General features: G+C 41.3%; 1 protein-coding gene across 1 annotated transcript in view; it reads right to left on the reverse strand.

Annotated features, from left to right (window-relative positions):
• The window catches only part of CPEB3 (cytoplasmic polyadenylation element binding protein 3), a 422,665-nt gene that overhangs the window by 226,588 nt on the left and 170,352 nt on the right, over window positions 1–25,725 (reverse strand). Inside the window, exon 4 of the mRNA XM_053692412.1 lies at window positions 51–57. Within this exon, the coding sequence (XP_053548387.1) occupies window positions 51–57 (7 nt within the window). The remainder of the gene's footprint in view (window positions 1–50; window positions 58–25,725) is intronic.

Raw genomic sequence — 25,725 nt, forward strand, 5'->3', positions numbered from 1 at the left:
GGTAAATTCACGTGCATGAGCTCAATGTTATCTCTATGAAACATGTGAACTAATGCCCTCTAGTGGTGAAAAACTAGTAAAATGCATTTAGATTAGAGACAGCCTTCAAGGTCTAAGAAATTAGCATATGAACCTCCTAGGTTTAGCTTTCAACTAAGAATACCAAGAGAACAAAGCAAAATTGGTGATAAAAGTGAATTGGAAAGTTGTTTAAAATTACATGTCCTATTTGAAACATGAAAGTTTTTTTTGGACTTGACTGTCCCTTTAAAAGAAATGGAATGTGCATGGTTCACTTAGAATTTTTATTTTTATTTAAAAGGGACAGTCTTCTCCGAATTAAACTTTCATGATTCATGCAATTTTAAATAGCTTTCCAATCTACTTTTAACATCAAATTTGCTTTGTTCTCTTGGTATTTTTTGTTGAAAGCTAAACCTAGGTTGGCTCATATGCTAATTTCTAAGCACTTGCCCTTGAACACCGCCTCTTATCTGAATGCATTTGAATGGCATTAGTGCATGTGTTTAAAATAGATAACATTGTGCTCACACCCGTGGAGTTACCTAGAAGTCAGCATTGATTGGCTAAAATATAAGTATCAAAAGAACTGAAATAAGGGGACAGTCTGCAGAGGCTTAGATACAAGGTAATCACAGAGCTAAAAAGTATATTCATATAACCGTGTTGGTTATGCAAAACTGGGGAATGGGTAATACAGGGATTATTTATCTGCAGACACTATTGGGCGAATAGCATTTCATGCGGGCTGGTAAGTTTTACTCGCCCGTCAGGAAAGTGGATATTTTTGGTAACTAGATGCCCTGTGTAAGTGATCATTTACATCTGAACCTAACCATAATAGAATATATTGTAAAATTCACTTCTAACAATTATAAAATAATGCATCAATGGGCTACACATTCTTTACGATTTCGTATTCACAACAGTTCTCTTTCCCAAAACAACAAAATGTAGGCTAAATTTAATAAAAACTATTATTTTGTCACTGTTTCTTGCAATGAATGCTGAACAATAAGAAGAAATACAATATCTACACATAACAAAAAATATACAAAAAAAAACCCCATAAAAGTACAGAATTAGACAAAACATGATCTACTTTTAAACAAACGTCTCACATGTATTTGGATACCTGCATTTTTTAATTAGTTCAAACAAACAAGGATCTATGCGCCCTGACAAAACCACAACACAATGAAGCCAGTGGTTGCTGCGAAGTAATTATTAGGTAAACAACTAAATAACTAATTTTATATGGCTGGATTACATCTTCCAAATAACAGGTGTCATGTTCCACTATGTGTTGTAGGGGCAGAAAACCATAACCCAACTACTAGATTTTGATTTATATGTCTATGTCTATATCAGGTGAACACTGTTGCCATGGTGATCATGTAAGAGTCACCTGTGCATGTGATCCTCGTTTGTACAAAGGGACTAGGGTTGCCACCTCAGCCATGTTTTCCTGGACACTTATGAGTTACACATGCTGCAGGGTGTGCAGGGAGGAACATGTATTGTGTCTCTGGACAGCACTATTCATATTCCTCCCTGCAGCATGTGTAACTTATAAGTGTTCTGTATTTTAAGGGACGGGTGGCAACCCTAAAAGGGACTCTTCTGTTAAAAAAAACATTAAGAGGTGTTAGGCTCCCATTTATACATCAAAACACTGTAAAAGTCACGTAGTAGAGAGGTGTCTGCTATTAAAATATATACAAGGAATAATTAAATCCAGGCCCAGTCCAAATAATGTCTTACCCTTAAAGGTGAGACCTAAAAGGCAAAATTTTGACACCATTTTGGCTGATCAGTATTTCAAGCAGAGGGCTCTACAACATAATACAGCTAGTTCTGCATTCTTCTCATTAGTATGTACAATTTGAACAGTAGCATAAAAGATAAACGAGTTTGCTATCCAAGTACTGAATCTTATCCTGAATCTCTTCCAGAGAGGATTCTTAAGATACCAATTTGTTAAGAGAATCACACCAGAAAGCTGCAGCGCCTGCTACTGCTGCTATACCAACAGCAGGTTAAAATAGTAGGCCACCTTGTAAAAAAGCCCTACATAAATAACCCTCCAGCTTCCTTGCATAGGGTCCTTAAAAACAGAATTTATGCTTACCTGATAAATTACTTTCTCCAACGGTGTGTCCGGTCCACGGCGTCATCCATAACTTGTGGGAATATCTCTTCCCCAACAGGAAATGGCAAAGAGTACAGCAAAAGCTGTCCATATAGTCCCTCCTAGGCTCCGCCCACCCCAGTCATTCGACCGACGGACAAGAAGAAAAAACAAGAGAAACTATAAGGTGCCGTGGTGACTGTAGTTAAAGAAATAAATTCATCAAACCTGATTAAAAAAAACAGGGCGGGCCGTGGACCGGACACACAGTTGGAGAAAGTAATTTATCAGGTAAGCATAAATTCTGTTTTCTCCAACATTGGTGTGTCCGGTCCACGGCGTCATCCATAACTTGTGGGAACCAATACCAAAGCTTTAGGACACGGATGAAGGGAGGGAGCCAATCAGGTTGCCTAAACGGAAGGCACCACGGCTTGCAAAACCTTTCTCCCAAAAATAGCCTCCGAAGAAGCAAAAGTATCAAATTTGTAGAATTTGGCAAAAGTGTGCAGGGAAGACCAAGTCGCTGCCTTACATATCTGATCAACAGAAGCCTCGTTCTTGAAGGCCCATGTGGAAGCCACAGCCCTAGTAGAGTGAGCTGTGATGCGTTCAGGAGGCAACCGGCCGGCAGTCTCGTAAGCCAATCGGATGATGCTTTTCAGCCAAAAGGAAAGAGGTAGCAGTAGCTTTTTGACCTCTCCTCTTGCCAGAATAAACGACAGAGAAGACGTTTGTCTGAAATCCTTTGTAGCTTTTAAATAGAACTTTAAAGCACGAACTACATCTAGATTGTGTAACAAACATTCCTTCTTTGAAACTGGATTCGGACACAAAGAAGGCACAACTATTTCCTGGTTAATATTCTTGTTGCAAACAACCTTTGGAAGGAAACCAGGTTTAGTACGCAAAACAACCTTATCTGAATGGAACACCAGATAGGGCGGATTACACTGCAGAGCAGATAATTCAGAAACTCTTCTAGCAGAAGAGATAGCAACCAAAAACAGAACTTTCCAAAATAACATCTTGATATCTATGGAATGTAGAGGTTCAAACGGAACCCCTTGAAGAACTGAAAGAACTAAATTCAGACTCCAGGGAGGAGTCAAGGTCTGTAAACAGGCTTGATCCTGACCAAAGCCTGAACAAAAACTTGAACATCAGGCACAGCTGCCAGTCGTTTGTGTAATAAGACAGATAAAGCAGAAATCTGTCCCTTTAGAGAACTCGCTGACAATCCCTTATCCAAACCTTCTTGGAGAAAAGAAAGGATCCTAGGAATTTTGATCTTACTCCATGAGAATCCCTTGGATTCACACCAACAGATATATCTTTTCCATATTTTATGGTAAATCTTCCTAGTTACAGGTTTTCTGGCTTGTATCAGAGTATCTATTACAGAATCCGAAAACCCACGCTTAGATAAAATCAAGCGTTCAATTTCCAGGCCGTTAGCTGAAGGGAAACTAGATTTGGATGTTCGAATGGACCTTGTACTAGAAGATCCTGTCTCAAAGGTAGCTTCCATGGTGGAGCCGATGACATATTCACCAGGTCTGCATACCAAGTCCTGCGTGGCCACGCAGGAGCTATCAAGATCACCGAGGCCCTCTCCTGCTTGATCCTGGCTACCAGCCTGGGAATGAGAGGAAACGGTGGAAACACATAAGCTAGGTTGAAGGTCCAAGGCGCTACTAATACATCCACTAGAGTCGCCTTGGGATCCCTGGATCTGGACCCGTAGCAAGGAACCTTGAAGTTCTGACGAGACGCCATTAGATCCATGTCTGGAATGCCCCACAATTGAGTCAACTGGGCAAAGATCTCCGGGTGGAGTTCCCACTCCCCCGGATGGAATGTCTGACGACTCAGATAATCCGCCTCCCAGTTTTCCACTCCTGGGATGTGGATCGCAGATAGGTGGCAGGAGTGATCCTACGCCCATTTTATGATTTTGGTCACTTCTCTCATCGCCAGGGAACTCCTTGTTCCCCCCTGATGATTGATGTAAGCAACAGTCGTCATGTTGTCTGATTGGAATCTTATGAATCTGGCCTTTGCTAGTTGAGGCCAAGCCTGGAGAGCATTGAATATCGCTCTCAGTTCCAGAATGTTTATCGGGAGAAGAGACTCTTCCCGAGACCATAGGCCCTGAGTTTTCAGGGAGTCGCAGACCGCGCCCCAGCCTAATAGACTGGCGTCGGTCGTGACTATGACCCACTCTGGTCTGCGGAAGCTCATTCCCTGGGACAGGTGATCCTGGGTCAGCCACCAACGGAGTGAGTCTCTGGTCTTCTGATCTACTTGAATCACTGGGGACAAGTCTGTATAGTCCCCATTCCACTGTTTGAGCATGCACAGTTGTAATGGTCTTAGATGAATTCGAGCAAAAGGAACTATGTCCATTGCTGCAACCATCAACCCTACTACTTCCATGCACTGAGCTATGGAAGGCCGTAGAATAGAGTGAAGAACTTGACAAGCGTTAGAAGCTTTGACTTTCTGACATCTGTCAGGAAAATCTTCATTTCTAAAGAATCTATTATTGTCCCCAAGAAAGGAACTCTTGTCGACGGAGACAGGGAACTTTTTTCTATGTTCACTTTCCATCCGTGAGATCTGAGAAAGGCCAGAACGATGTCTGTGTGAGCCTTTGCCTTTGAAAGAGACGACGCTTGTATCAGAATGTCGTCCAAGTAAGGTGCCACTGCAATGCCCCTTGGTCTTAGGACCGCTAGAAGGGACCCGAGTACCTTTGTGAAAATCCTTGGAGCAGTGGCTAGCCCGAATGGGAGAGCCACAAACTGGTAATGTTTGTCCAGAAAGGCGAACCTTAGGAACTGATGATGATCTTTGTGGATAGGAATATGTAGATACGCATCCTTTAGATCCACGGTAGTCATAAATTGACCCTCCTGGATTGTAGGTAAAATCATTCGAATGGTTTCCATTTTGAACGATGGCACTCTGAGAAATTTGTTTAGGATCTTTAAATCCAGAATTGGTCTGAAAGTTCCCTCTTTTTTGGGAACTACAAACAGATTTGAGTAAAAACCCCATTCCTTGTTCCACGGTTGGAACTGGGGGTATCACTCCCATTTTTAACAGGTCTTCTACACAATGTAAGAATGCCTGTCTCTTTATTTGGTTTGAGGATAAGTGAGACATGTGGAACCATCCCCTTGGGGGTAGTTCCTTGAATTCCAGAAGATAACGCTGAGAAACTATTTCTAGTGCCCAGGGATCCTGAACATCTCTTGCCCAAGCCTGAGCGAAGAGAGAGAGTCTGCCCCCTACTAGATCCAGTCCCGGATCGGGGGCTACTCCTTCATGCTGTCTTGTTAGCAGCAGCAGGTTTCTTGGCCTGCTTACCCTTGTTCCAGCCTTGCATCGGTTTCCAAGCTGGTTTGGTTTGCGAAGCATTACCCTCTTGTCTAGAGGCTGCAGAGTTGGAGGCCGGTCCGTTCCTGAAATTGCGAAAGGAACGAAAATTAGACTTATTCTTGGCTTTGAAAGGCCTATCTTGTGGGAGGGCGTGGCCCTTACCCCCAGTGGATGTCTGAGATAATCTCTTTCAATTCTGGCCCAAAAAGAGTTTTACCCTTGAAAGGGATATTAAGCAATTTTGTCTTGGAAGATACATCCGCTGACCAAGACTTTAGCCAGAGCGCTCTGCGCGCCACAATTGCAAACCCAGAATTTTTCGCCGCTAATCTAGCTAACTGCAAAGCGGCATCTAAAATAAAGGAATTAGCTAACTTAAGTGCGTGAACCCTGTCCATAACCTCCTCATACGGAGTCTCTCTACTGAGTGACTTTTCTAGTTCTTCGAACCAGAACCACGCTGCTGTAGTGACAGGAATAATGCACGAAATAGGTTGCAGGAGGTAACCTTGCTGTAAAAAATCTTTTTAAGCAAACCCTCCAATTTTTTATCCATAGGATCTTTGAAAGCACAATTATCCTCGATAGGAAAAGTAGTGCGCATGGCTAGTGTAGAAACTGTCCCCTCGACCTTAGGGACTGTCTGCCATAAGTCCTTTCTGGGGTCGACCATAGGAAATAATTTCTTAAATATAGGAGGGGGAACAAAAAGGTATGCCGGGCTTCTCCCACTCCTTATTCACTATGTCCGCCACCCGCTTGGGTATAGGAAAAGCGTCTGGGTGCACCGGAACCTCTAGGAACTTGTCCATCTTGCACAATTTTTCTGGAATGACCAGGTTGTCACAATCATCCAGAGTAGATAACACCTCCTTAAGCAGTGCGCGGAGATGCTCTAATTTAAATTTAAATGTCACAACATCAGGTTCTGCCTGTTGAGAAATTCTACCTGAATCTGAAATTTCCCCATCTGACAAAACCTCCCTCATGGCCCCTTCAGATTGGTGTGAGGGTATGACAGAGCAAATATCATCAGCGCCCTCCTGCTCTACAGTATTTAAAACAGAGCAATCGCGCTTTCTCTGATATGCAGGCATTTTGGTTAAAATATTTGCTATGGAGTTATCCATTACTGCCGTCAATTGTTGCATAGTAATAAGCATTGGCGCGCTAGAAGTACTAGGGGCCTCCTGCGTGGGCAAAACTGGTGTAGACACAGAAGGAGATTATGTAGAGCTATGTCTACTCCCTTCATCTGATGAATCATCTTGGGCAACTTTTCTATCTGTGGCAGTACTGTCCTTACTTTGTTTGGACGCTATGGCACAATTATCACACAATTTTAAAGGGGGAGACACATTGGCTTCCATACATACAGAACATAGCTTATCTGAAGGCACAGACATGTTAAACAGGCTTAAACTTGTCAATAAAGTACAAAAACCGTTTTTAAACAAAACCGTTACTGTCTCTTTAAATTTTAAACAGTGCACACTTTATTACTGAATATGTGAAAAACTATGAAGGAATTGGTCAAATTTAACCAAATTTTCACCACAGTGTCTTAAAGCATTCAAAGCATTGCACCCCAAATTTGAGACCTTTAACCCTTAAAATGAAGAAACCGGAGCCGGTTAAAGTTTTAACCCCTCTACAGTCCCAGCTACAGCCTTTGCTGCGACTTTACCAAACCCAGGGGGTATACGATACCAAATGAAGCCTTCTAGGAACCTTTTCAAATACTTTCAGACCCACACACATGCAGCTGCATGTCCTGCTCTCAAAAGAAACTGCGCAGTAATGGCGCGAAAATGAGGCTCAGCCTACTACAGGGAAGGCCCTTCTTGACTGAAAAGGTGTCTAAATCAGTGCCTGACGTTAAAAAACATAATTTATGCTTACCTGATAAATTTATTTCTCTTGTAGTGTGTTCAGTCCACGGGTCATCCATTACATATGGGATATATTCTCCTCCCCAACTGGAAGTTGCAAGAGGATCAACCAAGCAGAGCTGCTATATAGCTCCTCCCCTCACATGTCATATCCAGTCATTCGACCGAAACAAGACGAGAAAGGAAAAACTATAGGGTGCAGTGGTGACTGGAGTTTTAAGTAAAATTTAGAACTGCCTCAAAAAAGACAGGGCGGGCCGTGGACTGAACACACTACAAGAGAAATAAATTTATCAGGTAAGCATAAATTATGTTTTCTCTTGTTAAGTGTGTTCAGTCCACGGGTCATCCATTACTTATGGGATACCAATACCAAAGCTAAAGTACACGGATGATGGGAGGGACAAGGCAGGAACATTAAACAGAAGGAACCACTGCCTGTAGAACCTGTCTCCCAAAACCAGCCTCCGAAGAAGCAAAAGTGTCAAATTTGTAAAATTTTGAAAAGGTATGAAGAGAAGACCAAGTTGCAGCCTTGCAAATCTGTTCAACAGAGGCCTCATTCTTAAATGCCCAGGTGGAAGCCACAGCTCGAGTGGAATGAGCTGTAATTCTTTCAGGAGGCTGCTGTCCAGCAGTCTCATAGGCTAAACGTATTATGCTACGAAGCCAAAAAGAGAGAGAGGTGGCCGAAGCCTTTTGACCTCTCCTCTGACCAGAATAAACGACAAACAGAGAAGAAGTTTGCCGAAAATCATTAGTTGCCTGTAAGTAGAACTTCAGGGCACGGACTACGTCCAGATTATGCAAAAGACGTTCCTTCTTTGAAGAAGGATTAGGACATAATGAAGGATTGATATTCCTGTTAGAAACAAACTTAGGTAAAAATCCAGGTTTAGTACGCAGAACTACCTTGTCTGAATGAAAAATCAGATAAGGAGAATCGCAATGTAAGGCAGATAACTCAGAGACTCTTCGAGCCGAGGAAATAGCCATCAAAAACAGAACTTTCCAAGATAAAAGTTTAATATCAATGAAATGAAGGGGTTCAAACGGAACACCCTGAAGAACTTTAAGAACCAAGTTTAAGTTCCACGGAGGAGCAACAGTTTTAAAGACAGGCTTAATCCTAGCCAAAGCCTGACAAAAAGCCTGGACGTCTGGATTCAGACGTTTGTGTAAAAGAATAGACAGAGCAGAAATCTGTCCCTTTAATGAACTAGCGGATAAACCCTTTTCTAAACCTCCTTATAGAAAAGCCAATATCCTAGGAATCCTAACCTTACTCCATGAGTAACTCTTGGATTCACACCAATATAAATATTTACGCCATATCTTATGGTAAATTTTTCTGGTAACAGGTTTCCGAGCCTGTATTAACGTATCAATAACAGACGCTTTGATAGAATCAAGCGTTCAATCTCCATGCAGTCAGCCTCAGAGAAATTAGGCTTGGATGGTTGAAAGGACCCTGAATTAGAAGGTCCTGCCTCAGAGGCAGAGACCATGGTGGGCAGGACGACATGTCCACTAGGTCTGCATACCAGGTCCTGCGTGGCCACGCAGGCGCTATCAGAATCACAGATGCTCTCTCCTGTTTGATCCTGGCAATCAGTCGAGGTAGCAACGGAAATGGTGGAAACACATAAGCCATGTTGAAAACCCAAGGGGCTGCTAGTGCATCTACCAGCACCGCTCCCGGGTCCCTGGACCTGGATCCGTAACAAGGAAGCTTGGCGTTCTGGCGAGATGCCATGAGATCCAGCTCCGGTTCGTCCCAACAAAGGATCAGTTGAGCAAACACCTCCGGGTGAAGTTCCCACTCCCCCGGATGAAAGGTCTGGCGACTTAGAAAGTCCGCCTGCCAGTTCTCCACGCCTGGGATGTAGATCGCTGACAGGTGACAAGAGTGCGACTCTGCCCAGCGAATTATCTTCGAGACTTCCAACATCGCTAGGGAACTCCTGGTTCCCCCTTGATGATTGATGTAAGCCACAGTTGTGATGTTGTCCGACTGAAATCTTATGAACCTCAGTGTTGCTAACTGAGGCCAAGCTAGAAGAGCATTGAATATTGCTCTTAATTCCAGAATGTTTATTGGGAGGAGTTTCTCCTCCTGAGTCCACGATCCCTGAGCCTTCAGGGAGTTCCAGACTGCACCCCAGCCTAGTAGGCTGGCATCTGTTGTTACAATCGTCCAATCTGGTCTGCGAAAAGTCATTCCTTTGGACAGATGAACCCGCGACAACCACCAGAGAAGAGAATCTCTGGCCTCCTGGTCCAGATTTAGTAAAGTGGACAGATCTGAGTAATCCCCATTCCACTGACTTAGCATGCATAGTTGCAGCGGTCTGAGATGTAGGCGCGCAAATGGCACTATGTCCATTGCCGCGACCATTAAGCTGATAACTTCCATGCACTGAGCTACTGATGGGCTTGGAATGGAATGAAGGACACGGCAAGCATTTAGGATTTTTGATAACCTGGACTCCGTCAGGTAAATCTTCATCTCTACAGAATCTATAAGAGTCCCTAGAAAGGGAACCCTTGTGAGTGGGAACAGAGAACTCTTTTCCATGTTCACTTTCCACCCATGCAACCTTAGAAATGCTAGAACTATCTCTGTATGAGACTTTGCATTTTGAAAAGTTGACGCTTGTATCAGGATGTCGTCTAGGTACGGAGCCACCGCTATGCCTCGTGGTCTTAGTACCGCCAGAAGCGAGCCCAGAACCTTTGTAAAAATTCTCGGGGCCGTAGCCAACCCGAAGGGAAGAGCTACAAACTGGTAATGATTGTCTAGAAAAGCAAACCTTAGGTACCGATAATGATCCTTGTGAATCGGTATGTGAAGGTAGGCATCCTTTAAGTCCACTGTGGTCATATACTGAACCTGTTGGATCATGGGTAGGATGGTTCAAATAGTTTCCATTTTGAACGATGGAACCCTTAGGAATTTGTTTAAGATCTTCAGGTTTAAGATTGGCCTGAAGGTTCCCTCTTTTTTGGGAACCACAAACAGATTTGAGTAAAAACCTTGCCCTTGTTCCGTCCGCGGAACCGGGTGGATCACTCCCATTACTAAGAGGTCTTGTACACATCGTAGAAATGCCTCTTTCTTTATTAGGTTTGTTGATAACCTTGACAGATGAAATCTCCCTTGTGGAGGAGAAGTTTTGAAGTCCAGAAGGTATCCCTGAGATATGATCTTCAACGCCCAGGGATCCTGGACATCTCTTCCCCAGGCCTGGGCGAAGAGAGAAAGTCTGCCCCCCACTAGATCCGTTTCCGGATAGGGGGCCTTTTCTACATGCTGTCTTAGGGGTAGAAGTAGGTTTTCTGGCCTGCTTGCCCTTGTTCCAGGACTGGTTGCCTTTCCAACCCTATCTGTAACGAGTAGCAGTCCCTTCCTGTTTTGGAGCGGAGGAAGTTGATGCTGCTCCTGCCTTGAAATTACGAAAGGCACGAAAATTAGACTGTTTGGCCTTTGATTTGGCCCTGTCCTGAGGAAGGGTGTGACCCTTACCTCCAGTAATGTCAGCAATAATTTCTTTCAAGCCGGGCCCGAATAAGGTTTGCCCTTTGAAAGGAATAGTAAGCAATTTAGATTTAGAAGTTACATCTGCTGACCAGGATTTAAGCCATAGCGCTCTGCGCGCCTGGATGGCGAATCCGGAGTTCTTAGCCGTTAGTTTGGTTAAATGCACAACGGCATCCGAAATAAATGCATTAGCTAGCTTAAGGGCTTTAAGCTTGTTCATAATCTCATCCAATGGTGCTGTGCGAATAGCCTCTTCCAGAGACTCAAACCAGAATGCCGCTGCAGCAGTGACGGGCGCAATGCATGCAAGGGGCTGTAATATAAAACCTTGTTGAACAAACATTTTCTTAAGGTAACCTTCTAATTTTTTATCCATTGGATCTGAGAAAGCACAACTATCCTCCACCGGGATAGTGGTACGCTTGGCTAAAGTAGAAACTGCTCCCTCCACCTTAGGGACCGTCTGCCATAAGTCTCGTGTGGTGGCGTCTATTGGGAACATTTTTCTAAATATCGGAGGAGGGGAAAAGGGCACACCGGGTCTATCCCACTCCTTGCTAATAATCTCTGTAAGCCTTTTAGGTATAGGAAAAACGTCAGTACGCACCGGTATCGCATAGTATTTATCCAGCCTACATAATTTCTCTGGGATTGCAACCGTGTAGCAATCGTTCAGAGCCGCTAACACCTCCCCTAGTAATACACAGAGGTTCTCAAGCTTAAATTTAAAATTTGAAATTTCTGAATCCGGTCTCCCCGGATCAGATCCGTCACCCACAGAATGAAGCTCTCCGCCCTCATGTTCTGCAAATTGTGACGCAGTATCGGACATGGCTCTCGTGTCATCGGCGCGCTCTGTTCTAAACCCAGAGCTATCGCGCTTGCCTCTTAACTCAGGCAAATTAGATAATACTTCTTTCATAACATTAGCCATATCATGCAAAGTGATTTGTAAGGGCCTTGATGTACTTGGCGCCACAATCTCACGCACCTCCTGAGCGGGAGGCAAGGTACTGACACGTGAGGAGAGTTAGGCGGCATAACTTCCCCCTCGTTGTCTGGTGATAATTTCTTTACCGGTAAAGACTGACTTTTATTTAAAGTAACATCAATACAATTGGTACACATATTTCTATTGGGCTCCACATTGGCTTTTAAACATAATGAACAAGTAGATTCATCTGTATCAGACATGTTTAAACAGACTAGCAATGAAGGCTAGCAAGCTTGGAAAAAATCTGTCAATAAATTTACAAGCAATTGAAAAAAACGCTGCAGCGGTTTTAAAAACACAAAAAACTGTCACAGTTGAAATAACAATGAACTAATTCAGTTATAGCCAACAATTTTAACAGTAATTGTATGAATTTAGCAGAGGATTGCACCCACTAGCAAACGGATGATTAACCCCTCAATACCCAAAAACGGATAATCAATTTAAGATTTAACGCTTTTATCACAGTCAAACACACTGTCACAGGTCTGCTGTGACTGATTACCTCCCTCAAAAATGAATTTTGAAGACCCCTGAGCTCTCTGTAGACGTCCTGGATCAAGGAGGAAGACTGTGCAAGAATTTTAACTGCGCAACAAGGCGCTAAAAAAGGCCCCTCCCTCTCATATTACAACAGTGGGAGACCTGTTACAACGGTTTCTATGCAGAAATACACGTTAGCCATATGGAAAAAAAATCATGCCCAAAAAGATTTATCACCAAAGTACCTCACAAAACGAATAACATGCCAGTAAACGTTTTAAAAACAACTTTCCAGTGTTATGCAAAGTTATCACTAAGCCTGCTACCAGTCGCTTCTACTGCAGTTAAGGCTCATACATTTATTTCAGTATTAACAGTATTTTCTCAGTCAAATTCTATTCCCTAGAAAATAACTCAACTGCGCATACATTTATCAGCCTGATACCAGTCGCTACTACTGCATTAAAGGCTGTACTTACATCATATGGGTAACAGCAGTGTTTTCTTAGTCAATTCCATTCCTAGAAAATATTACTGCACATACCTCATTTGCGGGGGACCCCACATGCTATTCCCTTTTCTGAAGTTACCCCACTCCTCAGAATGTGCGAGAACAGCCAGTGGATCTTAGTTACGTCTGCTAAGATCATAGAAAAACGCAGGCAGATTCTTCTTCTAAATACTGCCTGAGAGAAAAAAACAGCAGACTCCGGTGCCATTTTAAAATAACAAACTTTTGATTGAAGAATAATTAGGTAAAAAAACTCCTATCTCCTCTCGCAACCTCCTTCTTTGTTGAGACTTGCAAGAGAATGACTGGATATGACATGTGAGGGGAGGAGCTATATAGCAGCTCTGCTTGGGTGATCCTCTTGCAACTTCCTGTTGGGGAGGAGAATATATCCCATAAGTAATGGATGACCCGTGGACTGAACACACTTAAGAGAAAAACGTTCCCCAAATTTTATAAGTGTGAATATCAACATCAATCTTTATAAAATGCCCAAATAAAGCAATCGATCTTGCCCATAAAAATGTCTACCAGTTTTATAGCCCATATTAAGCCCTTTATTCTGTTTGTTTTAGACTAAGAAAATGGCTTACCGGTCCCCATGAGGGGAAATGACAGCCTTCCAGCATTACACAGTCTTGTTAGAAAAATGGCTAGTCATACCTTAAGCAGAAAAGTCTGCTAACTGTTTCCCCCAACTGAAGTTATTTCATCTCAACAGTCCTATGTGGAAACAGCAAACGATTTTAGTTACTGCTGCTAAAATCATATTCCTCTCACAAACAGAACTCTTCATCTTTTTCTGTTTCAGAGTAAATAGTACATACCAGCACTATTTTAAAATAACAAACTCTTGATAGTAGAATAAAAAAACTACAACTAATCACCACATACTCTTCACCATCTCCGTGGAGATGTTGCCTGTGCAACGGCAAAGAGAATGACTGGGGTGGGTGGAGCCTAGGAGGGACTATATGGACAGCTTTTGCTGTACTCTTTGCCATTTCCTGTTGGGGAAGAGATATTCCCACAAGTTATGGATGACGCCGTGGACCGGACACACCAATGTTGGAGAAAGGAAGTACTATCCTCTAATGAGATTGTTGTTCTTTTCCCCAGAGTTCAAGATTTGCTTCTGGGACCGGGAAATTTTTCTTAAAGATAGAAGACATAAAAGGAATTCCAGGTTTCTCCCATTACTCAAAAACAAGCTCAGATGCTAAAGTTTGTACTCGAAAAGTATCTGCAACCTTGGACTTTGGTCTTAAATCATATCTAGTCTCTGAACAGGCTAGAATCCTGGACACCCAGGGTCCTTAACACCTCCTTCAGCAAAGCACCAAGGCGTTTCAACTTAAACTGGAATGTAAAATCTTCTGCTTTGAACATCCAAGCCAGAACATTTGCTATCAGAGACCAAAGAAGAATCCTCTTACTCATTAGCAATCTGCGCTGGAGTAATATCCCTAAAAGAATCAGTAGCAATATGCTTGGTTTTATGCTTATGCTTACTTGCAGCCTTAGCCTCTGACACCACAGATTGTAAAGGGTCCTTAAAACTAGGCCCAATATCCTTCATGCCTCCCGGTACAGCAACAAACTGAGACTGGCCTACAGATGTGGTCATATACATTGACTATGACTGTAAAACTAATGTTAAACAGGGGATTAAAAAGTTGTGCAGGCAGGCACACTGTTGCCGGTTTGCAAAGTATTTCTTATTAACTAACACAAGTAAAAGAATCCGAAGGGACAGTTGAGGAATGCTCCATAATGTAATCACAATAAGAACCAGAGAATCGTAAACAGGTACTAGTTATAAAAAAATTATAGCATGCCAAGTTGTAAAAGTATTCCCACCTCTTGATTATGTAGCAGTAGGCAAATTTTGGTATAGGCCCAAACCCCTGAACCGTGGCACTATCCCCTGAAGCTTAAAGAGATACTAAAACCAAATGTTTTCTTTTATGATTCGCATAGAGAACGCAATATTAAGCAACTTTATACTTTACTCCTAGTATCTTTATTTGAAAAAGCAGGAATGAAAGCTTATGAGCCTGACAGTTTTTGGTTCACTACCCTGGATAGAACTTGCTGATTTGCGGCTACTTTAAGCCACTAATCAGCCAGCACTACCCAGGTGCTGAACCTAAAATGGGCCGGCTCCGAAGCTTTCATTCCAGCTTTTTCAAATAAAGATATCAAGAGAAGAAAATTGATAATAGGAGTAAATTAGAAAGTTTCTTAAAATTTCTTGCTCCATCTGAATTATGACAGAAAAAGTGTGAGGGTCTTACCTCCAATGATCAGGACAGTCTGGTGACAGGAGAGCTGCAGAATCCTCCTATCAATTTGAGGAGAAGCTGCAGACTGAAAAGAGGAGCCACAAGCACACCAAACCCGCCCCCTGTGACAGGAACAGACAGTAACCCCTTCCATACCACAGTAGCAGAGGAAAGGTACAATGACCGCCTATGCCGTCAGTATCTCCTGCTAATCGAAAGACTGAAGCTTTGTGACTGCAGTTCCTAAATGTCTTACACAGTAAACAGGCACCACTGGAGTACCAATAAAGTATTGCCTAAACCTCCAACCTGAAGTTATACAAAACATTTGAACTGTGCAGGACAGAATATACACTGCTTACTAAGCAGGAAGTATCACTGAGACAAAAAAAACAAACCTTACATGCCACTTTGCATAACTAACAGCCAGTTCAAAAAGAAAACAAGATACACAATCTGGCCATGAGGAAGAGGAACTTCCCAGCAACTTCCGTGGCTAGCCCAGGAGAATGAATGAGAGTTTTCAGTAATTCTCGTGTTTCTCGTACATGGGCACTAGTCAGTTAACTTGTGGGTGAGGCGTCCATCCAGCACATTAAAAATATGTTATTCTTCTGTTTAATTACTTCAATATTAAATTTTAATTATAGATTATGACGCTGTCAAAAGTGCACAAACAAAAAAAAAAAGTATACATATTTTTTTTAGCGATGTAAATTTCTTGCTCTTAACGTCAGTAGTTCTCAAGATATGGATTATAATGAAGATTTTAAATTATTTTTACTTTAACATCTTCGGTTTTTGAGATATAGGTATCCTCAAAGTCATCCCCCCCCCCCTTTTTTTTGGAAATGATAAAACATGTGTTTCTTTATACCAAATTTTCACGTCTAACATTTTAGTTTCTTGATATATAGAAATTAACAGAGGATACTAGAGACACCTGGATTGAGAAACTACAACAACAGGTGGACAATTATGAGAAAACATAATTTATGTAAGAACTTACCTGATAAATTCATTTCTTTCATATTAGCAAGAGTCCATGAGCTAGTGACGTATGGGATATACATTCCTACCAGGAGGGGCAAAGTTTCCCAAACCTCAAAATGCCTATAAATACACCCCTCACCACACCCACAATTCAGTTTAACGAATAGCCAAGAAGTGGGGTGATAAAAAAGTGCGAAAGCATATAAAATAAGGAATTGGAATAATTGTGCTTTATACAAAATCATAACCACCACAAAAAAAGGGCGGGCCTCATGGACTCTTGCTAATATGAAAGAAATGAATTTATCAGGTAAGTTCTTACATAAATTATGTTTTCTTTCATGTAATTAGCAAGAGTCCATGAGCTAGTGACGTATGGGATAATGACTACCCAAGAGTCACTAGAGAGGGAGGGATAAAATAAAGACAGCCAATTCCTGCTGAAAATAATCCACACCCAAAATAAAGTTTAACGAAAAACATAAGCAGAAGATTCAAACTGAAACCGCTGCCTGAAGTACTTTTCTACCAAAAACTGCTTCAGAAGAAGAAAATACATCAAAATGGTAGAATTTAGTAAAAGTATGCAAAGAGGACCAAGTCGCTGCTTTGCAGATCTGGTCAACCGAAGCTTCATTCCTAAACGCCCAGGAAGTAGAAACTGACCTAGTAGAATGAGCTGTAATTCTCTGAGGCGGAGTTTTACCCGACTCAACATAGGCAAGATGAATTAAAGATTTCAACCAAGATGCCAAAGAAATGGCAGAAGCTTTCTGGCCTTTTCTAGAACCGGAAAAGATAACAAATAGACAAGAAGTCTTACGAAAAGATTTCGTAGCTTCAACATAATATTTCAAAGCTCTAACAACATCCAAAGAATGCAACGATTTCTCCTTAGAATTCTTAGGATTAGGACATAATGAAGGAACCACAATTTCTCTACTAATGTTGTTGGAATTCACAACTTTAGGTAAAAATTCAAAAGAAGTTCGCAACACCGCCTTATCCTGATGAAAAATCAGAAAAGGAGACTCACAAGAAAGAGCAGATAATTCAGAAACTCTTCTGGCAGAAGAGATGGCCAAAAGGAACAAAACTTTCCAAGAAAGTAATTTAATGTCCAATGAATGCATAGGTTCAAACGGAGGAGCTTGAAGAGCTCCCAGAACCAAATTCAAACTCCAAGGAGGAGAAATTGACTTAATGACAGGTTTTATACGAACCAAAGCTTGTACAAAACAATGAATATCAGGAAGAATAGCAATCTTTCTGTGAAAAAGAACAGAAAGAGCAGAGATTTGTCCTTTCAAAGAACTTGCGGACAAACCTTTATCTAAACCATCCTGAAGGAACTGTAAAATTCTCGGTATTCTAAAAGAATGCCAGGAAAAATGATGAGAAAGACACCAAGAAATATAAGTCTTCCAGACTCTATAATATATCTCTCGAGATACAGATTTACGAGCCTGTAACATAGTATTAATCACAGAGTCAGAGAAACCTCTTTGACCAAGAATCAAGCGTTCAATCTCCATACCTTTAAATTTAAGGATTTCAGATCCTGATGGAAAAAAGGACCTTGTGACAGAAGGTCTGGTCTTAACGGAAGAGTCCACGGTTGGCAAGAGGCCATCCGGACAAGATCCGCATACCAAAACCTGTGAGGCCATGCCGGAGCTACCAGCAGAACAAACGAACATTCCTTCAGAATCTTGGAGATTACTCTTGGAAGAAGAACTAGAGGCGGAAAGATATAGGCAGGATGATACCTCCAAGGAAGTGATAATGCATCCACTGCCTCCGCCTGAGGATCCCGGGATCTGGACAGATACCTGGGAAGTTTCTTGTTTAGATGGGACGCCATCAGATCTATTTCTGGAAGTTCCCACATTTGAACAATCTGAAGAAATACCTCTGGGTGAAGAGACCATTCGCCCGGATGCAACGTTTGGCGACTGAGATAATCCGCTTCCCAATTGTCTACACCTGGGATATGAACCGCAGAGATTAGACAGGAGCTGGATTCCGCCCAAACCAAAATTCGAGATACTTCTTTCATAGCCAGAGGACTGTGAGTCCCTCCTTGATGATTGATGTATGCCACAGTTGTGACATTGTCTGTCTGAAAACAAATGAACGATTCTCTCTTCAGAAGAGGCCAAAACTGAAGAGCTCTGAAAATTGCACGGAGTTCCAAAATATTGATCGGTAATCTCACCTCCTGAGATTCCCAAACTCCTTGTGCCGTCAGAGATCCCCACACAGCTCCCCAACCTGTGAGACTTGCATCTGTTGAAATTACAGTCCAGGTCGGAAGCACAAAAGAATCCCCCTGAATTAAACGATGGTGATCTGTCCACCATGTTAGAGAGTGTCGAACAATCGGTTTTAAAGATATTAATTGAGATATCTTCGTGTAATCCTTGCACCATTGCTTCAGCATACAGAGCTGAAGAGGTCGCATGTGAAAACGAGCAAAGGGGATCGCGTCCGATGCAGCAGTCATAAGACCTAGAATTTCCATGCATAAGGCTACCGAAGGGAATGATTGTGACTGAAGGTTTCGACAAGCTGAAATCAACTTTAGACGTCTCTTGTCTGTTAAAGACAGAGTCATGGACACTGAATCCATCTGGAAACCCAGAAAGGTTACCCTTGTCTGAGGAATCAAAGAACTTTTTGGTAAATTGATCCTCCAACCATGATCTTGAAGAAACAACACAAGTCGATTCGTATGAGATTCTGCTAAATGTAAAGACTGAGCAAGTACCAAGATATCGTCCAAATAAGGAAATACCACAATACCCTGTTCTCTGATTACAGACAGCAGGGCACCGAGAACCTTTGTAAAAATTCTTGGAGCTGTAGCTAGGCCAAACGGCAGAGCCACAAACTGGTAATGCTTGTCCAGAAACGAGAATCTCAGGAACTGATAATGATCTGGATGAATCGGAATATGCAGATATGCATCCTGTAAATCTATTGTGGACATATAATTCCCTTGCTGAACAAAAGGTAAGATAGTCCTTACAGTTACCATCTTGAACGTTGGTATCCTTACATAACGATTCAATATTTTTAGATCCAGAACTGGTCTGAAAGAATTCTCCTTCTTTGGTACAATGAAGAGATTTGAATAAAACCCCATCCCCTGTTCCGGAACTGGAACTGGCATAATTACTCCAGTCAACTCTAGATCTGAAACACATTTCAGAAATGCTTGAGCTTTTACTGGATTTACTGGGACACGGGAAAGAAAAAATCTCTTTGCAGGAGGTCTCAACTTGAAACCAATTCTGTACCCTTCTGAAACAATGCTCTGAATCCAAAGATTGTGAACAGAATTGATCCAAATTTCCTTGAAAAAACGTAACCTGCCCCCTACCAGCTGAGCTGGAATGAGGGCCGCACCTTCATGTGGACTTAGAAGCAGGCTTTGCCTTTCTAGCTGGCTTGGATTTATTCCAAACTGGAGATGGTCTCCAAACTGAAACTGCTCCTGAGGATGAAGGATCAGGCTTTTGTTCTTTGTTGAAACGAAAGGAACGAAAACGATTATTAGCCCTGTTTTTACCTTTAGATTTTTTATCCTGTGGTAAAAAAGTTCCTTTCCCACCAGTAACAGTTGAAATAATGGAATCCAACTGAGAACCAAATAATTTGTTACCCTGGAAAGAAATGGAAAGTAAAGTTGATTTAGAAGCCATATCAGCATTCCAAGTTTTAAGCCATAAAGCTCTTCTAGCTAAAATAGCTAGAGACATAAACCTGACATCAACTCTGATAATATCAAAAATGGCATCACAGATAAAATTATTAGCATGTTGAAGAACAATAATAATATCATGAGAATCACGATGTGTTACTTGTTGCGCTAAAGTTTCCAACCAAAAAGTTGAAGCTGCAGCAACATCAGCCAAAGATATAGCAGGTCTAAGAAGATTACCTGAACACAGATAAGCTTTTCTTAGAAAGGACTCAATTTTCCTATCTAGAGGATCCTTAAACGAAGTACCATCTGACGTAGGAATAGTAGTACGTTTAGCAAGGGTAGAAATAGCCCCATCAACTTTAGGGATCTTGTCCCAAAATTCTAATCTGTCAGACGGCACAGGATATAATTGCTTAAAACGTTTAGAAGGAGTAAATGAATTACCCAAATTATCCCATTCTTTGGAAATTACTGCAGAAATAGCATCAGGGACAGGAAAAACTTCTGGAATAACTACAGGAGATTTAAAAACCTTATTTAAACGTTTAGATTTAGTATCAAGAGGACCAGAATCCTCTATTTCTAAAGCAATTAGTACTTCTTTAAGTAAAGAACGAATAAATTCCATTTTAAATAAATATGAAGATTTATCAGCATCAACCTCTGAGACAGAATCCTCTGAACCAGAGGAATCATCAGAATCAGAATGATGATGTTCAGTTAAAAATTCATCTGTAGGGAGAGAAGTTTTAAAAGATTTTTTACGTTTACTAGAAGGAGAAATAACAGACATAGCCTTCTTTATGGATTCAGAAACAAAATCTCTTATATTATCAGGAACATTCTGCACCTTAGATGTTGAAGGAACTGCAACAGGCAATGGTACTTTACTAAAGGAAATATTATCTGCTTTAACAAGTTTGTCATGACAATCAATACAAACAACAGCTGGAGAAATAGCTACCAAAAGTTTACAGCAGATACACTTAGCTTTGGTAGATTCAGCACTTGACAGCGATTTTCCTGTAGTATCTTCTGACTCAGATGCAACGTGAGACATCTTGCAATATGTAAGAGAAAAAACAACATATATATAAAGCAAAATTGATCAAATTCCTTAAATGACAGTTTCAGGAATGGGAAAAAATGCCAAAGAACAAGCTTCTAGCAACCAGAAGCAATAAAAAATGAGACTTAAATAATGTGGAGACAAAAGTGACGCCCATATTTTTTCGCGCCAAATAAGACGCCCACATTATTTGGCGCCTAAAATGCTTTTTGGCGCCAAAAATGACGCCACATCCGGAACGCCGACATTTTTGGCGCAAAATAACGTCAAAAAATGACGCAACTTCCGGCGACACGTATGACGCCGGAAACGGAAATAGAATTTTTGCGCCAAAAAAGTCCGCGCCAAGAATGACGCAATAAAATGAAGCATTTTCAGCCCCCGCGAGCCTAACAGCCCACAGGGAAAAAGTCAAATTTTAAGGTAAGAAAAATGTTAAAATGCATTATCCCAAATATGAAACTGACTGTCTGAAAATAAGGAAAGTTGAACATTCTGAGTCAAGGCAAATAAATGTTTGAATACATATATTTAGAACTTTATAAACAAAGTGCCCAACCATAGCTAGGAGTGTCACAGAAAATAAGACTTACTTACCCCAGGACACTCATCTACATATAGTAGAAAGCCAAACCAGTACTGAAACGAGAATCAGCAGAGGTAATGGTATATATAAGAGTATATCGTCGATCTGAAAAGGGAGGTAAGAGATGAATCTCTACGACCGATAACAGAGAACCTATGAAATAGACCCCTTAGAAGGAGATCACTGCATTCAAATAGGCAATACTCTCCTCACATCCCTCTGACATTCACTGCACGCTGAGAGGAAAACCGGGCTCCAACTTGCTGCAGAGCGCATATCAACGTAGAATCTAGCACAAACTTACTTCACCACCTCCATCGGAGGCAAAGTTTGTAAAACTGAATTGTGGGTGTGGTGAGGGGTGTATTTATAGGCATTTTGAGGTTTGGGAAACTTTGCCCCTCCTGGTAGGAATGTATATCCCATACGTCACTAGCTCATGGACTCTTGCTAATTACATGAAAGAAAGAGCTATTAGCCTTTAAGGAAAGAAAGTGGGATGCGGTCACATCAGATTATAAAGAAAAAAAGTATACAAGAGGCTCTTGGGCCCACAGGAAAGGGGTTATTATAGCAGAAACCACCGACCAAGGGTTATGAAACCTAGAACCTTGACAACTGTGGACAGTTCCTATAATAGTTCAGATAATGATGGAGCAACAATTGGTCCAATAACAGACAGCCAGGGACCACAGAGCATGCAAACACGCTCAAAAAACATGCAGGGCAGAGGCCACATAAACGGAGGGGGGGGATCAGATACAAGAACAAGAGGAAGACCCCAGAGACAATGGCGCAAATGAATGTATCAACCAGATGCATAATTATGAATCTCAGCTCTCACACTTTATCCGAGGCTGAGTGTAATGTGCTTGAAAAAGGTTTTAAGTTTGTGCCCACGACATATGCTGACGATTTTTCTGTGCATGTACAAATTCCAAAGATCCCTACAGTTAAAAGAACACTTTGGGATTGATAAAGGAGAGCAAATAAGCTTCAGACCAAAAGGAAAGTTTGACCCTAAGAGTAACAATGCAATCATTAATACCTATACAAGGATGACCAGGGACCAGATGCTGCAGGACCAACACACTTTAAAGGGTAATATTTGTAACAATCTAACGTAAGTTGAAAGACAAGCACTTAAAGGATTACAGGAGAACAAAGATCTGTTTATAAGAGAAGCGGATAAGGGGGGTGCCCTTGTGCTACAAGACTACCAGAAGTATAGGGGAGAAGTTATGAACCAACTCTCTGATAACAAGGTATACAGATTGTCACCCAAGAGCTTACGAAATCCTCCAAATGTAAAATCGATGATTATTTGGAACACCTGTTACAATTGAATATTTTAAGATCTTTGAGAGATTACCTAAGGGTAGTTAATCCGGTGATTCCAGTAATCTATACTTTACCCAAAGTGCACAAAGACCCCATTTCTCCACCAGGCAGACCAATAGTGTCTGCGAGGGGATCTATCCTGCAACCCATTGCAACATTTTTGGATTCATTGTTACAGCCCCTGGTGCACAATACTCTTTCTTTCCTTTTGGATTCAATTGAGTTGATTAAACAACTGCAATCCTGGTCTGATTTTAATGCTGATGATATTCTGGTCACACTGGATGTGACCAGTCTTTATACTATTATTCCTCATGAGGAGGGCATGACTGCAGTATTTCATCATTTGTTAAAGTATCCCTATATTGGACCACCCATCAATGTCATTATGCAGTTCCTAGAGTACTGAGAAATACTTTTACAAATGTCGGGCATAGGAATGGGGTCCAATGTGGCCCCAATCCTATGCCAATCTCTTCATAGCATGTTTTGAGACGGAAGGAATGAAACTATTTCGTTACCCAAGAGTAACCTTCTTTAAACGCTACATCGACGATCTGTTTGTGATATGGCGTGGCAACAACACTCAACTGTTGGAGTGGTTTGAGAACCTGAATAGGGTAAATTCCCAGGTCCAGTTCAAGTTGAATTACCATAATTAATAGATCGATTTCCTGGATATACGTATCTATAAAGCGATGGAAGGTTTCTACACAACAATAATTCCAGAAAGAGACTGACCACAACTCAATATTGTATCCAGCTGTCATCCACCAAGCTTAAAACGTGCTTTACAAGATTCACAATTTAAAAGGGTGGTCCGTAACAATACGGATGAAGTTAAAAAAAAAACAACTTTCACTAATGCAGTTGAAATTAAGGGAAAGATGATATAGTGATAATCAACTCCAACAAGCTCTAGAAATAGCAGATAGTCTAACACAAGAGCAAGCCTACAGAAATCAACAAAAGAGGAGAAAGCGAAGAGGATGATCTTTACGACTACCTTCACTCTTGAGAGACTGGGTTTTTCAAGAACACTAAAAGAAAATTGGGAGATTATCTCCATGGATAAATCCCTACCACTCATGCAGATGGAGCCTCCTATAGTGGGATTCAGGAGAAAACGATCTTTGAAGGATCTATTGTTAAGACCGGACTTCAGGAAAAGCTATACTCAAAAAACTTGGTTAAGTACCTCCAAAAAAGGTTGCTTTCATTGTAGTGGATGCACAACTTGTGGAGGGCTAACCCAGAGCACACACATTGTATGCACCCATGGACCAACAAAAAGTTTTTCATTAAGCATAGGGTTACGTGCACAACCAAGTTCATTGTATATCTTTTGCATTGCCCATGTGGAAGTTTCTATGTGTGCAAGACCCAGCTTGACCTGAGGACCTGAATGGCAAACCACTGCGCAGCAATACGAGCAGCTATTAAAAATGGTGGGTCAAATCAGCCTGTGGCAAGGCATTTTCTGGAATTTAAACATGCCGTTTCGGACCTCAGGTACATCATTATAGACCACATTCCTGTGAGGACTAGGGGTGGAGATAGAGCTAGGAGCCTTTTACAAAGAGTATCTCGTTGGATTTTTGACCTAGACACCCTAACTCCGAAGGGTTTAAATGTACATCTGGATTTCCGGTGTTTCATGTAATGGGCTCCCAGCATACCTCTGTAAGAAGTGTAGTTAGGCTATACATACTAGTATGCATAAACCAGCATAGTATAAATTATTAGCCCCACAAAAGTTTCCTATAGTAGGCTCATAGTGTATCCCTCATCTATTTATCCGGTCAATGAAGTAGTTGATAGCATTTATTTTTAATAGTGTATTCAGTCTGCCTAAATTGACTATGTCAACTACTTCTTGTTATATATTGGATGTAGTGAGACAAGCAAGTCATATTTCCATGAATAGTGTAGAAATCAGAAATATAGCGATAACTTGCACTGTGTGATAAGTATTTTATTTATTAATATATAAAATATTGCTTGTTTCTATGAGGTTGAATACTTTTTATGTTAGGCAGCATCTGTATAAGTAGGGAGGCTGTGTGTTTACATGATGCATTGCACCTTTTGCATAATGACTTGTGAATTTAGTGTGTTCTGTGTAATAGTATTTGATAGAGAATAACAGGTAATGCTGAAACTCTTTAGACTGCTCTGCCCTGGTGAGATAGTAACCAGATTAGGAATAGATATTCATTATGCACGCTATACATGCAGGTGTCTGTGGTTGTATCTCACAGTGTTTATCTTATTTTGACTTTTTAGGAAATTTGTCCTAGTGGGATTGCCGTAATGTCTCTGGAGCATGCGCAGTTGATGCTGACAGCAGTTCACGGAGGATACGATGGTGGAGGGAGCACTATTTAGGGTGGTAAGTAATCATGTTGTTACATTATTTGGTCTGAGGATGGGGGAGACCGCGAAAACGTTAACCATTAAAGAGCTTGTAAATGGAGAGTGCAATTCTTTGGGACTTATTGTCAATATCTTTTGTTGAATGTCACCCCGGCAGATGTATGGACTGTTAAAGTGAGTGCTGGATCCCCCCAATGGAGATTATATACAGTGGGGCAAAAAAAGTATTTAGTCAGCCACCAATTGTGCAAGTTCACCCACTTAAGAAGATGAGAGAGGACTGTAATTTTCATTATAGGTATACCTCAACTATGAGAGACAAAATGTGGAAACAAATCCAGACAATCACATTGTCTGATTTGGAAAGAATTTATTTGCAAATTATGGTGGAAAAACAGAATTT

The sequence above is a fragment of the Bombina bombina genome, chromosome 9 (assembly GCF_027579735.1).
Source record: "Bombina bombina isolate aBomBom1 chromosome 9, aBomBom1.pri, whole genome shotgun sequence".
Classification (NCBI taxonomy): domain Eukaryota; kingdom Metazoa; phylum Chordata; class Amphibia; order Anura; family Bombinatoridae; genus Bombina; species Bombina bombina.